This window comes from Salarias fasciatus, chromosome 6, assembly GCF_902148845.1.
Source record: "Salarias fasciatus chromosome 6, fSalaFa1.1, whole genome shotgun sequence".
NCBI classification, from domain to species: Eukaryota; Metazoa; Chordata; class Actinopteri; order Blenniiformes; family Blenniidae; genus Salarias; species Salarias fasciatus.
This window is the reverse complement of record NC_043750.1, coordinates 13,857,578-13,873,571: the sequence shown is the minus strand read 5'-3', so window position 1 is coordinate 13,873,571 and position 15,994 is coordinate 13,857,578. Positions and strand designations below refer to the sequence as shown.

Sequence of the window (15,994 nt, the reverse complement as noted above, 5' to 3'; positions counted from 1 at the left end):
TTTGTTTGTGATTACATTGGAATTTAAGCCATGTCATTTATTAATAAAGAAATCATAACAAAGTGTTTCCTGTTTTCTGTCCAACAGTAAAGACTACAAAATCCCCTTAAAATAAATACACAGAAAGTGATCTAATTGTTTGCCTTCAGTCAAATCAGCACACAAGCATATTCACAACAACATTACACCTGGAAGTTCACTATGTTCCAAATCTATACAACTCCATAAAGACAAAACTCCTGTTTTTATACACATTTCTGAGTGCAAGGTACAACAGTAAAGTTTTGAAAACAACCCGCCTTCAGGCCTTAAAACAGACCTAGTCAGAAACAGGAATGTTCCATTATATAAAGTATCGTTCCCAGAGGAAGTGAGTAAAATCTGGAGTGCTCTAAATGCCTTGACCAGACGGTGTGATGCGCTCCTGCACCACCAGGTGGAGGAGGTGGTTCTGCTCAGCAGACAGGAAGGGCCTGAGAAGAGGGGGGAGCAAAATTAAGCATCAGCTCGAAGTTAACAGTCATGAAAGTTAAAGTATTCTAATCCTGATCGCAAGGTCAGAAAAGGCATGAGTGAAAGCTCACCACAGCTCAGTCTGCAGAGACTTGAGGGACTCTGTGTCTTTCTCCTGACACGCCATCTGCAGAACACATTCACTGTTATGCACGGTGCTGATAAAAACAGAACCGCGCATTCAGATGACCTTCCCCCATGTTTATTCACTCATAACTCCTCATTCACAAGAACGGATCTGATCGTCAAGGACGAAAAGTCTGCATGCATAATTAAACACATCTGAATAGCTGTGCCACACCAAAAGACACAGGGGAAAGTAAAACAAACACCACAAAGAATTACTCCACTGCTTGAGGAAGGGGGCACCTCCCACACACGCTGCGCACCACTGTCGGCTGAAGGCCGGCATTTTTTTCCTGTTCAGAGCAGGAAGGATCAGGAAATCCTGTGAAGTTGAAGTATGTTGATGATGACACTCACCACAACGGACTGCAGGAGCAGGAAAACGTTCTCGGGCAGGAAGGTCACTGGAAGAAAGGAAGAGAGTCACGTTCACTTCACTCACAGTGAACATCATGCATTTTAAGAATTTCCCCATTTATTTAAAAAAAAAAATAAGAAAGAAAAAAAAAAAAGCACAAAATGTCTACTTTCTGACCCGAATCAGAGAAATACGGAGGTGCTTTTACCTTGACTGTGAGGGTCAAAGGACTCCCATGCATATCTCTCAAGCGTCTGGGCATGTTCTGGTAACAGCTTCTGCGGTGGCGGCTGCACAGAGAAAAAAAAGAGAGGCTCAACAAAATGCTGCAACAAAGAGTTGAAGTCTTATTCAAGAGGTACACCCGATACTGTAAACACGTGGGAGAAACAATCAATAGCATGATGCAACCGTTCTGTTGCTGATGTGGAGGTGTTTTCTACTTTTACTGCTTGAATTTCAACTGTTGTGCTTTCTGATAGTTCGACATGTGGCTCAGTTCGGCTTGAGAACTGGCAGGTGTTTGTGTTGGCCGTTTGTGGTAAGAAGGAAAACACCCTGCACATATTTGCCTGTAACTCACTGTTCAAGAACATCTTCACAGAAAGGCACAGAAAAGTGGTCAAAAATATTTTTACTGTCACCAAAGGGCAAGCTCTTTAACAGCCTGCAGAAAAAAAAACAGGTTCATATTGCATTGTTTAAAAAGCCCAACAGCAAGAGGAAAGAAAGCGATCTTGAGCCTGTTAGTCGTCACAATATACCTGCAGCCTCAGGAAAGCTACCTGAACTCCTTAATGAGAGGCTGGCAGGGATCATCCAGCCTTTCTTCAAACACCTTGCAGTATAAAACTCTTTCAAGGTATTTAAGGTCACGCATGAAGTCTTAGTACAAACCTTGACTGTCTCATGAAAGAAATCTTTCCAAATGAATTACAGAAAAGATGTTTTCCTTTTTGAAAAGCTTACCTCGAGCAACATCAGCAGAAGGACCCTGGATATCTCACATTTTGCCACGATGTCCAAAAAGGCCCCTATTATCGAACGTGACAGAAAGGTTCAGAAAAGTTAACATTACATCAGTATAATCAAATAAATTAAATAAAAAAAATACTTCATTCAGGCAGAGACCTTGAGTTTGAGGAAAGCTCCTAAAGTTTGCACAATTTTAGCAGTCTTATAAAGTTTATTTGCTGCTTTTAATTTTGATTCTAGCTGGAGACATCATGTAACATTTTTACTTTATTGTGAATCTATTTAATGCTATTCGGGTGCAGCACTGGTTTCACGTCATTGCTATACCGCTGTCAGATAACCTCAAGCAGTGTGTGGTCTCACCATATGCGTCTTTTATTTGTAAAATTCTATCACTGACGACTGAATAACCGGCTACGTTCACATTCGCAACCAAAAGCTCACCGACGGGGGTGGTGGTGCCTGGTAGCTGCAGTCCTCGCTCCTGGCACATCAGTTGCATCTCTGTGAACACTGACAACGCGCCATCATAGTCACCTGCAACAGGACGGGACAGGAAGACAAAATTAAACACAAAATCAAGACTTCAAGCAGGTTTCGTGAAGAAGTTGAGAAGCGATGCGACAGGCTGGACTCACGGGTGAGAATTTTACATGTGGCTATTTCTCCCATTGACAGCAGCGCCTCGATGGGCGTCTGTGTCTGCAACTCTGCAGCCCTCTGATAATGAACAATGGCCTCCCCTGGACGGTTCATCTCCTACAAAAGTCGACAGGAAAGTTGTTAATCTAAATTAAAATGTCATTTGGAAAGACATGCAATTTGTTAAAAAAAAAAAAAAAAGTCTTGTTTCAAAGAAAGCTTAAAAACTGATGTGAAGTTGTACCTTGAGTGCATTGCCAAGCTCCAAACACAGGCTGGCAGCCATCACAGGCTGGTTCATCTCAATGTACACCTGGAATTCAGATGAAAATCCAGCAGTCTTATCCTGATTTTCATTTTCGGATCACCAGAATTTCCCCGTGTATCAGATGCTAAACTCTAGCTTCAAAACAAGAGATCATAGATTACACTGCATACCTTAATGGCAAAGCTGTAGCAATTCAGCGCAGCCTGGAGGTGCTCATCAAAGCCCGGCGCCTGCAGGGCTCGGTTCTCCTTCTCAGAGGAGAGGAAGAGGCGGGCAGCATCGGTTAACGCCAGGGCTTCTCCAGGGGCATTGAAGAGTGTCTGCTCACACCTGCAGTGGAAACATGGACATAAGAAAATACTGCAGACGAACCACTGACATGCCCCTTTGAGCAAATACTCCCTTCAGTAAACCACATGGCACAATATTGTATTGTTCAGTTCTTGCATAAAAAACAAAAATCTTAATTAGAAAGAAACACCCCAAGTCAATGCAAACTTGTTTCTGCTGCTCGTACGGCATATTACAAATCACAAGTGCTGCTCTAAATGTATGTATGTCCCTGTTTAAGAGTGCTGTGCTTACGAAAAACAACAGAGTTCCCCATCTGTAAGAAACACTTTTCAATTGAACATAAAGGAACATCAGATAAAAGTACTGTGAGGTAAAATATAGAGAAGTGTGCACATTGAGGTTGCATAGTTGAAAATGGTGATGGATGCCTCCCTGTTGGTTATATCTTTCACTAGCTTATTAATATGATGTAATTAATTTGTAATTTGTAGAAAACCTAAACTTAAAGCATATGTAAAATAATAATAATAATAATAATGAACAACCCTGGACAGAACTGTTTCTCTTAACACCTACCCAATTGGAAAAAAATAATTCTGGTTCCTCAAATAAGACAGGAATCTCTTAAAAGCATGGTTAGAAATGATGGAATATCTTGAAATATACAACTTAAAAAAATAACAAAATTGGAATGAGAAAGAAGATACTCTGTGGCAAAAATGTAACAGATTGTCACATTTATTATTTTGTATTTATATTATTGATACTGTTAGATTTGCTATGTATTAATACTGATCATATTCTTTTAGAACTCTTATGACAGTTCACTTGCTGTAGCAAAAACGCCAATTTCCCCATTGTGGGATAAATAAAGGTTGTCTTAATTTAGACAATACTTTACTAAAATGACGGGGGGGGGGGGGGGGACCATGTCCACTCACCGAGCCATGGCCAGGTTACAGAAGGCAGCATACTGAAGGCAGTCCTGCTGCCTCAGCTCTTTAGCAAGCTGACCTGAAATCACAGGACAGCACAGGAGAAGAAACAGACGTGAGAGGGGAAACAACATGAGACGTGCTGTGCTGCTTTCATGTCACATGCTGTAAAATTCAAACATAACACACAACCAAAGGTTTTATTTGTAATAAATGGGAAACATTACTCACCGAACTGCTCGCTGGCCTCAGCTACATTGGGCTTCCGAAGAAAACGTCTGTAACAGGACAAATGGCACATTGTTCTCTCATATTTTTTAATAAAGCTATCACACTGTGGGTTTTATCTGATGAAACAAAATTAAAAGTGTGGAGGTACTACAGCACTGTATGTAAAACAGAGGAATAAACCCATAGTTTTAGCCTCTTTAGCCATAGCCAGATGTCAAACGACCCAACAACCTATAATTATCCTTCACAGATTCGCATTTAACAGCTTCAACCTACCGACACAACACCTGCATTGATTATTTCAAGACATGCACACATTTTCTGGATACAAATACAAGAAATTACCGCAAAGCAAGCTAACAGCTAGCTTAGCATGTTGGCACCGACTCTTTATCGTATTTGTGAACGTTTCAGTGAAGAAACGTCTGATTACTCCCAAAAAGTCATTCCTGTCTCTGCCGGAACTGACTGAACATTTCCTTACTTCTTCAGTTTGTTGGACACAGCTCGATATCTCGTCAGAAAGTCTCCCTCAGCAGCCATGATGCTCATAAACAGTCCGAGGTGAACCCGGACATGCAGCTGACAGCGGCGGCAGGTATTGGCTGGTGGCGTGCACACGCTGCAACCTGATTGGCCAACGCTGTCAATGGCTCGGCGGAAAAACCCAAATAAGGACATGCTATACAAACGTACGGCAGAAGGAGGCGACATCAGGGACAGCAGCAGATAACTGTTGAGGGAAAGTACTAAATTATGTCACTTTTCACACTGATCAAACATTAGCAAAAGAACAATTCCAACTTTATTCAAAACAAAGGTAAAATACACATGGAAACAAGGTAAAACATATTTATTTCTAAAACAACAAACAACGCAATTCACAGTGCTTCTAAAGTAAATAAAAGAAATACATTCAAGCAAAATGATTAAGAAAGACATAGACATGACAATAAATAGAGTAAAAACTTTAATAAGATAAAGGTCATAAATACATTTGAATATAATGTTTAATGGAAAGCCTGAGCAAGTATTGTTTGAGGCCCTGATTTAAAAGAAGTGTCAGCACTCAGGTGTGAACTCTTCCTGGGAGCCTCAGGGGTCTGGATCAGAGGCGCCACGTGGTTCTCAGTACAGAGTGGGCGGAGCGTTCTCTACAGGCCCTTATGATAGTAATTTTACCATTCAAACAATACCTCATCCTACCATCAAACAACACACTAATGATCGCTTTTATTGAGCCAAGCAAACCTATATGCCTCAGAAAGCAGAATAAAGTCACAAACCAGTTCACAAACTTGTTCTGAAGAACAAATACACATACGCACACAGACACGCAGACACACATACACACAAATGCAGCCTGTCAGGTGTCAACATAGATATATATACAAACACTAGATGGCTCATGCGCTGTAACCCAATGTGGACTAACGTCGTTACATATCGGCCATCTTGGTACAAGGCTGCTCACTCAGTCATCACATTAAAGGGACTGTATCATGCAAAATTCACTTTTTGTATGTTTTAACCTTGTTATATAGTCATGTACTCACCAAAAACACCCCCAAAGCGTTTTTTTTCCCTTCATGCCTGCGTGTTTGAGTTTTCCTTGTGTTTCTGCTGCTCAGAGAGGCAGCCCCTCCCGCACCCATGAAAACGCTCCGTTTCCCACGTTCACGTCACACGGTGAAGATGGCTCCCCCTCCCGCAGGCCCTCGGCAATCAGCACTGCTGCTTTTTGTAACTCCGATTTCGAGGATAAATTTTGACCATCGTCTGAAAGCAACAGTCAAGCAAGAGCAAGAGTCTGAAGGGTCTGTGCTTGGTGAGTTTCTCACAGGAAAAGAGGTTTTTGCGTGTGGAGAAGCTACAGCTAAAGAGCTAAAGCTAGCCAGCGTATTTGTTTTGAAGCGCTGATTGGTTGAAGTACGCTGCCAGTCAAAGTCCACAGGGGGAGAGGCGGGATTTTCAGTGAAACGGAGCGTTTTCTCTTCCGGGTTTCAGAATCAGCCCCAGAAAATCTTTTATTTCACAAAAAAAGGACTTTTCCTTAGCACAAAAAATAAACTATTACCATGTTAATGCCATTTCTAGGGTTTGGACTAGCTAAAAAAGGCATGATACAGCCCCTTTAATGTCAATGGAGCGTCAACTTTTAAATAGCTATTGATTGCTCAATTTTCAATTGATTTTCAAACGACTGCAAAAAGAAAAGTTGTGATTTTAACTTTAGTCTGAATCATAGCAATGTAACGTTAGTAATAAATCAAACCGTCTGTAAATCCGTCAAGAATTCAATGAGTTGAGTATTTTAGTTAGTGTAAATCACTCACCTTCCCTTAGACTACACAGAGCGCCCCAGAGTGGTCCACTAAGATGGCCGCCAGTGAGCGAAGTTGCTGACTCCGCCTTAAGGCATCTAGTTATTATATGATGTCTATGGGTGTCAATCTCAGAGCGTCCGCTGTCCATGGTGCTGAAAGCACAGATTAAAAAGTCACGGGCTAAATCTGTACCATCTTTGATACAGCTTAAATATAAAGTGAACACAGCTGGTCTAAAATTACACAATCTATTCGGATAGATATAGACACAGCTATCTATATCTTTTGGAATTCACGTATATTAGAAAAAAAATAGACTCGGCGGTCTCTTATACACAAGGCACATTCAAATAGGCAGGTGTTTAAGACCACAGCATTCTGATGAAGATAATATTTTTGAAGGTTTCACTGACTCACCAATGTCTCCGATGTTAGGTTTTGGGTAGTACCGCTAGCGGCTAGCATAGTGTTTAGCATACTGTTTAACTTCCCTCCAAAGAGTTCAGATCAAATGCAAAGAAAAAACTCGTTAACGCAGCACAGCCAATCAGCGCTGGCTTACAGCTCTGATGCATTCATGGACAGTCATAATGTAAGAATTGGCAAATTGGAGCCCACACTCATGCGTATACCTTCTCACACACACTGCACATTTTTTTTATAATAATTTATTTCCGATTAAATGTGAACACATCACATGAAACGGGGCCCTATGACCTTGTGGGCCCTGGGGCGACCACCCCCTTGGCCCCACTCTGTCTCCGCTACAGGTCTGGATGGTTCATCACCTACAAGTAAATCTGAGATGTATTCAGGCCAAAGACCATTCAAAGTTTTTCGGCCTGGAGTGAGATTTTTAAGTGGATCCTTTGACATACAGGCAGCCAGTGCAGATATTTAAGCTCAGGAGTAATGTTCTCCACCCTCTTTGTGTTGGTGAAGACTGGCTGCAGTGTTCTGGATGAGCTGCAGCTGAATGACAGATTTTTTATTTTTAAGATTTTATTTTTGTATATTCAAAGATGAAACTTTACATAATCAACAAGACAATATAAAACCATGAAACTAAAAATCATAAGACATTTTTTTAGACATGAAAACACACAGTCACAATAATCCAGCCTTCTGAAAATTTGAATTAACAAATCTAAAAATGTGTCTTTTCTTTTGACGGAAGACACTCTGTCTTAGCTCTGTGTCAACAGTTTCACAATTCTTCCCCTTTATCAGTTTCGTTAGTCTTTCACAATGCCTTTATAGATTTTTTCTTTTGTTTTGCCTGAAATGAACTGAGGAATGCAGTCTTTTGTATGTTTTGGTCCAAAAGATTTAAGATGAAATCAGAAGTTTAGATCCTGAAGACAAACAATGACTCACAACTGCAAGTAGAAACAAAAATGTAAATGGAAGTAAGATTGTTGTTTTGTAAGTGTTAAAAAATGTAATTTTGTTTAAAAACTGTAAAATTATAGGATTAAACAAATAATGGACATTTACAGTAAGTGAATACATTACTAACAAAGCATTTGATCTCATTGCCGGTAAGCAACTCACTGAAGCACATTCACATTTTATTATTGATGAAGATTTAGCCATGCCCAATTCATACTTTACAGCTATTGACAAGTTTATTCATGATTGTATCACATCCTGATCAGATGCAATGTCAAATGTCACAATGTAAATTAATAGATAATAATAATGACACAAGGCATATTATTGGGAACAAATGTTTTAATTTTATAGCACAATTCACAACAATATCGCCATAAATCAAGATTTCACAGTGTTATGAATATTAGTTTTGCTCTGACTAGTTTTATGTGGTCTGACCTTTGAACTATAGTTCAAATTGATACTGAAATAAAGATATACACATGCCGATGTGCTTTTTTTTGTAAAACTTTGTACTCCTTTTTTTTCATTTGATGTGCAAATTTAATTTCTGATGCCTTCACGTTTGGAAGAACTGGTTTACAGAGTCAGATTAACAAAATTATTTAATCACTGCTACAAAAACACCATCCACTTTAACCTCAATAACAAACATTCTTAAATAATGATTTTTTTTTTCCCTGAAGCTATCAATACATTCCAGAACACTTTAAAATATGTTTAAAATGTAAAACTGAATGCACAGTTTTCATGTGTAATACTTAAAATCCCCCAGTTGTACCTCGTACAGTGGTCAGTGAGCGCAGAACACTGTAACAGGTCAGAGGTCATCTCTCTGCATAGTGAGTTCTTTCAATACTTCACAACACAAAGCACATTTTGCTGATCATGCTTTTTTCACATTTGGAATTGTCACATTCTGTAGAAAACAGTTAAGTCCTCATTCAGTCACTGATATGCATGAAAATTAATCAACCAATGAAAATCCAGCCAAACAAACGAACAACAAAAACATATAATTATTAGTGCAAAGAAATGGATTCAGAAGTTCTCATAAACACACTCAAATACACCTTCGTCCGGCTGCTCTGTGTTTGGCTGCACCTGTGAAGGCAGATTGGAAGACTGATTACACAATGTATGTTTCTAACAAAAAAATCAGGGATCAGGACACTCAGAGTTTACAGACCGCTTCTTTGGGGCCTCTCTTCTTGGGTTTAGCTTTCTTCTGCTCTGGCTGTTTGTTGGCAGCTGAGTGGTCCAGAACATCATAAATAGATGCGGGCCGAGGTTCCAAACTCTGAGAGGAGTTCTCATGTTAGTGCACAAGATACTAAAAAAAAAATCGGCATATGGCAGCACTGAATAGAGATAAATATAAAGGTCCTTACAGCATAGAAAGAGGAAGACTGAGCCGTCACATCCACTTTATCTTCTCCTGTCTCGCTCTGCGTCTTTTCTTCTCGGTTCTGTGGTTGTTTTTTGCCTGTGCCGCCACATTTGGTGACTTTCTTTTCCCCCCAAAAAACACAGTTTTTGTTCATCAGAAGGAAATTCCATTACAAAGACACTTACAAAACATCAACATCTGTGGGTTGTTATACTTAAACTTTAAGTGATTTTTTCTATATTTTTTCTGATGTGTTGAAGGTGCTGTAGGCAGGATTTTGCTAGTCATTGCTAATTTTTCTGTGTTTTCTTTGGATTAAATGTTAGAGTATCCATTGATAATCCTTTAGGAGTGTAGCATAATTGCACTACCGCGAGGGCGTAGCGTTTCCATCTGTCTCTGTTCTGAGCTGAAAAGGAATCTCGACAGCTCCAGGTATCTTTGACCAATCAGAAGAGCCCCTGAGGCTCTAACCGTGATTGGTCGAGGGGCGTTCGTCGCACATTCTTGTGGGAGGGGCTTAATTTGCATGAGGGCGTGATGTCAGAGAAAACAGGACAGGATTGGCTGTGCTGGGTTTCAAATGGCCATCTTAGATGGGTCAAATCACCATCTTGCTTAGGTAACCCTAAGCAAAATGGCAGAGATGCAGAATCCTGCCTACAGCACCTTTAAATTCAAAGTCAAAAAAACATACAGTGAATGTTTGAGTGTGTGTAAAATGTCATCTGAAATACAGCATGAAAATATTAGATGAAAATGAAACATTCATTCATCTTGAAAGCAATTGTAATTGTGACGACATGTAATCGGTCCGTCTAACTCATATCGGTACTGGTAAGTAACTAAAGTTCAGCGTGTGAACATATCTTTAAAAAACTCTAACTACTATAACTACTCTACTCTAACGTTGGTACTCCCATACCTCACATATTGTGTGGAGGTGTGGGGGAACACTTACCAGTGCACAATATATCCCCTAATAATACTGCAGAAACGAGCTGTGCGGATCATACACAAGGTTAGTTTTCTAGAACATACTCACAATCTTTTTATTCAGTCTAGGTTATTAAAATTCAATGATCTTGTGAAATATAACACTTCAATTATTATGTACAAAGCATTTAAAAAAAACATTGCCAAATAATATACAACAGTTTTTCAAATTAAAAGAGACAGTTCATAATTTAAGAGGGTATGGAAATTTCAAAATACCAGTAACAAAATCTACCCGTAAACGTTTTTGTGTATCCGTATGTGGGGTTAAGTTGTGGAACAACCTGGACACTCAACACAAGCAATGCCAAAATGTTCATAGATTCAAACTGCAATATAAACATACAGTTTGGTCGCAGTACACACAGTGTGGGTCTTGAATTCACATAAATATTACTGAGTGTGTTTCTGTTGCTTCTTTACCATTCCTGGCATACTGTTCATTACCATTGTTGGTATACTTGGATTCAAGTATGTATATGTTATCTGTTATCAATTATAACGCCACCTTGTTTCAAATTTTTGTTATGTAGATCCAAATTAATGAATTATTAATCTCTATGTGTGTATATGCTACTATGGAAGTGAGAATTTTTCCCGATTACATTAAGGACAATCGGGGGTGGGATTAAATAAGTTTTCTTCCTCCCACTCCCTTTCAGGCATAATTAAATCCTGTTACTTGGTTACTTGTTACATTGTTTATTGCTCCTGTGAATATGTTTCCTTTTCTTTGTGCATTATTGTATAGTAATTGCCTGAAACGAACGAATAAATACAATACAATACAAATACAATACAAAAAAAAGTGAAATTGGTGCATCTCTAGTTGTTAACTAGCTGTACCTCTCAGCAGCTCCTTCTGGAGTGTTTTCTCTTTTAACTGAACCCAAACATTCAGATTAAATGTAATTTTTATCAGAGGTGACACTGAGTTATGACAACAGTGGAGTCACTAAGGAAGAGGTCACCATTTTATCTTGCAGTACTGTCAGGGCTGTTGAAACAAATAATAAATTAAAAAAAAAAAAAACTAAAAGTACCAATGGTTGAGTGTAAGAAAGTCAGGAGAAGAAAGTAAATATTTCTGTAAGTAGGAAGTCACCAGAAAAATTGCAATTAACAAAAAATTGATCAGAATCTCCTTAAATAAACACTTATACTTCATAAGAAAGGTGTCAAAAAGCTCCAAACTAAACTTGTCAACTTGAGTTGTGCCTGCAGACCTGTGAGATCAATGTTTGGGTCAAAGTTTGAGAATTCCTCTGTTAACTGTTCTCAACTTGGTACAATGAGACAATCAGCTGGGCTAAGAGTTTAAAAAGTAAAAGAATTAAAAGGTCTCATGTAAACACGCTGAAAATCAAAAGTAAGGTGATAGGAATTGTGTGTGTTGCATCAGGAAGAAAAACAAAGGAATGAAATTCTGAAAGTTCCGTTGAATTTTTCTTTTCAGTTCTTTCCAATTTTTTTTGTCTCATCTCATCTCATTCTACACGATTTCGTATTTCAGTCCTTAAAGGATCTCAAAGTGACGCAATGATTCGCACTGTTGACCATCAAGAACAATGTCTGGTTTGAATCTCTTCACTGATGGAGTGTGAGTGTGGTTTACATGCTCAAATTTATTTATCTGGGTTAGTCCAGAATGAGCCCAGGTGTTCCTCACATGATCCAAAAGACTGCTAGTCTAATCTGGTAAATCCAAATTGACCACAGGATTTTTTTTTTCTCTCAGAACAAGTCGATTCCTGTTAATTCATAAAAACCGTGGCTGAATTCTGAATTCTCACCTAAACATGGACTACTGGTGACTATGAAACTTCAGACTCGGCTCCACAGACTGTGTGAAAACATTACGCCCCTTTTGAACAAAAAATGACAAAGCAACACTCTGACGTTGCAACACGCCGTTGCTCAACGGCTGCACTTTGCAAGCGGAGTCCGTCTTACCCAATGTCCTCTGAAGACGTACACCGAGCCGACTATGCTGAATACCATCAGCACTGCGGTGACGACGCCCAGGATGATGAACTCGGTGTAATCGAGCATTTCTGCTTCCTTGTAGCCTGCATCTGGAAAGAAAACACAAGCTATTGAAGTGTCCCTCAATGCTGGAGAACATTAGAACTGAAAGCACAGGGTCCACATGCTTCATCCATTAAATAAGTTCTTCAGTGAGGATAATAAACTTTTCTGTGTGGTCTTGGTAAAACCATGGATGAAATCCAAATTACAAAACCGTATTACAGTTTATTTTTTAGATATACTTTATGTTTTGTGGTTTCTTTTATTCCATTTTAGATTGAAAAAAACACCGGAAAAACACAAACCCTTCATACAATCCACACAAGTAAAAATTTGAATTTCTGTAAATACCTCTCACTAGAAGAAACCAGTGCACCTTTACAGTCTTATACTCGCAGTAGTATTCTCCTGAATCGCTCAGCTTTTTCAGCTCCAGATTTAGTGGTTCACTGTCTGTGCTGTTAGCTGTCGCTTTGGTGTCACAGCTGTAGATCTTTTGGCGGGAGGGGTTGAAACAGGTCAGGATATCTGGGCCTTGGTTGGCTGGTTTGGACAGGTTGCCGGTGATCGTGAGATCTTCACCCTTGAAGGCCACAAAAACCAGGCTTTCTAGCTCGATGCCTGTGAAGGAGGACGAGAGTCAGTGTTAAAGGCAGCGATGAACCAGATCGTCAGTCCACAGAAACAAATGGGCTACAGTATAAAATGCTCTTTTTACACATTCATAGGAATGAAAGTAGGGAAAAGACGTCCCCTATAACTCTCCGGTGCCTCCAGTAGACTCTCTTCACTGGATTGACTGTATGGGGGATTTTTCAAAAGCTAAGCTGATCGTCATTTGTAGATTTGTTTTTTGTGCGTCAGTCATTTTTTACCTATTTATTTGTCTCTCAGCTTATGTCTTTTTTTTAATTTATTTATTCATTTCATTCTTTGACAAGAGAGAAGACAAATAAAACAAATACAAAAATAACACTATGTGAACAAAACAGAAGCTTCAAAAGTTATGAATGAAAAGGAGCAGAAGGAGGTATAAAATTAAATAATCTCCCTTATAAAATAAAAGTGGCTGGCAGGACACCGACCAGCAGCGCTCACATGCCTCCTGCAGTCAGTGATACTTTGTCAGGTAGTGAGGCACTCGGTTCTGTATCGTTGGTTTCAGGAACTTTTGTTGTATTCCCGTTAGTTTTCGTTACCTTTTTGCCTTTGCGTTTGTGAATTGATAACTCTCGTTTAGAGTCTATTTCTGTTCCCGTTAAATCTTACTTTTGTTAATAAATAACTTTCTTTGCCACCTAACATTGTTGGTCTTCATGTTACTTCCTTTTCCCTTTCTCCTAACGAGCTGGTGGTAACATAACATCAATGACTATAGAGTCTGACCGCACTGTACTTTTATTACTTCTTTTATTTCTGTTTGTACAACATGCTGGTTTTAATAGCTTCTTTAATATTGCGTGTCAACACATCAACAACAGACATGGCCTGGCGCTGAGCGTCTTAGGAAACACCACCGGTGGGGCCGCCCACACCGGGAGATGTCAAAGGTCATTAATACTGGGGCTCCAGCGCCCGACCCCCAACCCAGACCAAGGGAACCCGCACACCAAAGTGTGGAGACCCCTGGGCCAGCCGGGACCAGAGGACCCGAGCACAGTAACCCCAGCAGTGGACCAGAACCAACTCCCGGTGTGGAGGACCCCCCCCCCCCCTCAGGAAACACTTCACCCCGCCATGGGTTTTTGTTCTAGCTTCAGGAACACACAGTAAGCCGCTGACAGAGGACCTCAGGGCCCACGACGGTCGACATGGTAAAAACAGGTCGGCTATATAAGAAGGCGCAAGGCCGTTAACACATTTAAAATCTAATAAGAGAACTTTAAAATCAATCCTGAAGAGGACAGGGAGCCAATGCAGCGACGGTAAAACCGGTGTAATGTGGGCCCGCCCCCTGGTCCTCGTCACAGCATGCGTGCGGCTGAGTTTTGTAATAATTGCAGGTTTTGAAATATTCTTTTTGGGAAGACTAGCGAGCAAGGCATTACAATAATCTAACCAGCAGGAGATAAAAGCTGCATTAGCACCTCTGTACTGGCCTGAGAGAGAAATGGGCGGACTCTGGCTATATTCTTGAGATGATAAAATCTAATCTTAGTTATATTTTTATTGTGTGGAATAAAATTCAGCTTAGAGTCAAAAATCACGCCCAGGTTTTTAACCGATTGTGCTGGTTTCAAATGTTGTAGTTTTGGTAAAAGTCTCTCCCTCTGGCCTTCGGGACCGATAACTAAAACCTTTTCATATTTATTTAAAATTTATATATATTCAACGTGCACATGCATATTGTTCAAAAGGTTCACTGTTCACTGACACAGCAACACTTTTTAACCTCCATAATCCAACCGTCCATGAGCCAAGTCAGGGTGAACACAGCTTCGGGAAATGAATCACCAGCTCATCATTTATGTCCCTCCGAAATCTTAAAGTGTATCATAGGAGGAAAACAGCGAACCTGAATGGCAAAGAGACCTTACCACAAAAAGACTTAACAGAAAGTATCTTTAGAGAAAACCAAAATCATATCTGGGAACTTTTATCTTTAACTTTATTTGTCGAAGCAGCAGCCTGTTCTTCAGGTTCATGTCATTGTTTATGCTCGATCCGAAAGCTTTAAGCTGTTCAGGAAGGCTTGATGCTATAAAAGGTTCATATTTGTGTGTCCTTTTCTAGCATATATTCCTGACACCAGTATTTGAGCATCCAGATAACAGAACGGAATTGTTTCACAGCTGAAAAATGACGTGGAAAAAAAACTCATTTTCAACAGTTTTATTGTGTGTCAAATAGAAGCTGCTGGTAATACCATGTTAAATTATCTGTTTAAATTATCTGTCGATTTCTAGCTTCTCTATCGCCAAAAACTTTGTGTCATTAGAACAAGTCAAAGTTATTTCAAGACCTCACACATAACATTTTCATTACTGTGATTAAACAACACAGAATATAATAGTAGGAGTGATAGTAAAATTGTTAAAGTTTAAATATGACTGGCTGTGTTGGTACAAGAGATCAAAATACAGCTGATCCTAAAAAGCATTTTCATTGAATTTCAGTTTTTTTTCCTTACTTGGTAAGTCCATTGCTGAAGAGCGAAACGGGAGAAAAATAAGAATCATCCAGGTCAATATGGAGAAAAAATGACCAAATTGTTGAGGAGCCATGCCGCATTAGTGGCTGGTTTGTCTGAGACGTTTTTCCGTGTGACCATTCAGTGTTTCTCACTTTGTCATGGCAAATAAACCTGCAACAGTGCTTTCCTGTTTCTAAACAAACCAACTTCCTCAAAAAGAAGTTCATGTTTTCTCCACTCAAAAGGCTGTAAAGAGAGCAGGTCTCTAAAGTAAAGAGGTAACACCCCTCTGCTGAGGACACGGCGGCGAATGAGACGATCAGCACGAGGAGAGACCCTCAAGGCCGCAGTCGAGCTGGATCTAGTGGGAAGATTTCTGGTTG

The 15,994-nt window shown here is 39.7% G+C and overlaps 2 protein-coding genes across 2 annotated transcripts; both read right to left on the bottom strand.

Annotated features, from left to right (window-relative positions):
* Positions 1 to 81: 81 nt before the first annotated feature.
* f8a (coagulation factor VIII associated) lies at positions 82 to 4,917 on the bottom strand. Its single transcript, XM_030094473.1, has 12 exons — positions 4,827 to 4,917; positions 4,343 to 4,389; positions 4,118 to 4,190; positions 3,053 to 3,212; positions 2,859 to 2,927; positions 2,611 to 2,731; positions 2,417 to 2,509; positions 1,967 to 2,031; positions 1,206 to 1,287; positions 997 to 1,043; positions 585 to 640; positions 82 to 473 (listed from the first exon to the last, which is right to left on the bottom strand). Exons 1-12 carry the CDS (start codon positions 4,892 to 4,894, stop codon positions 392 to 394), a joined length of 963 nt encoding a protein of 320 aa, XP_029950333.1. The 5' UTR covers positions 4,895 to 4,917; the 3' UTR covers positions 82 to 391.
* Positions 4,918 to 8,646: 3,729 nt separating this feature from the next.
* On the bottom strand, positions 8,647 to 15,776 carry nfam1 (NFAT activating protein with ITAM motif 1). Its single transcript, XM_030094028.1, has 6 exons — positions 15,609 to 15,776; positions 12,830 to 13,099; positions 12,404 to 12,525; positions 9,456 to 9,575; positions 9,254 to 9,364; positions 8,647 to 9,168 (listed from the first exon to the last, which is right to left on the bottom strand). Exons 1-6 carry the CDS (start codon positions 15,700 to 15,702, stop codon positions 9,106 to 9,108), a joined length of 780 nt encoding a protein of 259 aa, XP_029949888.1. The 5' UTR covers positions 15,703 to 15,776; the 3' UTR covers positions 8,647 to 9,105.
* Between the last annotated feature and the right edge of the window lie 218 nt (positions 15,777 to 15,994).

Coding starts and splice junctions, on each gene's coding strand:
- f8a (XM_030094473.1), bottom strand. CDS start 4,894: ATGAGCATCATGGCTGCTGAGGGAGACTTTCTGACGAGATATCGAGCT. Junction 2,732..2,858: donor AGCTTGGCAATGCACTCAAG/GTACAACTTCAC, acceptor CGACTTTTGTAG/GAGATGAACCGTCCAGGGGA. Junction 1,288..1,966: donor TTCTGCTGATGTTGCTCGAG/GTAAGCTTTTCA, acceptor TTCTCTGTGCAG/CCGCCACCGCAGAAGCTGTT.
- nfam1 (XM_030094028.1), bottom strand. CDS start 15,702: ATGGCTCCTCAACAATTTGGTCATTTTTTCTCCATATTGACCTGGATG. Junction 9,365..9,455: donor AGTCTTCCTCTTTCTATGCT/GTAAGGACCTTT, acceptor AACTCCTCTCAG/AGTTTGGAACCTCGGCCCGC. Junction 9,169..9,253: donor AGAGAGGCCCCAAAGAAGCG/GTCTGTAAACTC, acceptor CTGCCTTCACAG/GTGCAGCCAAACACAGAGCA.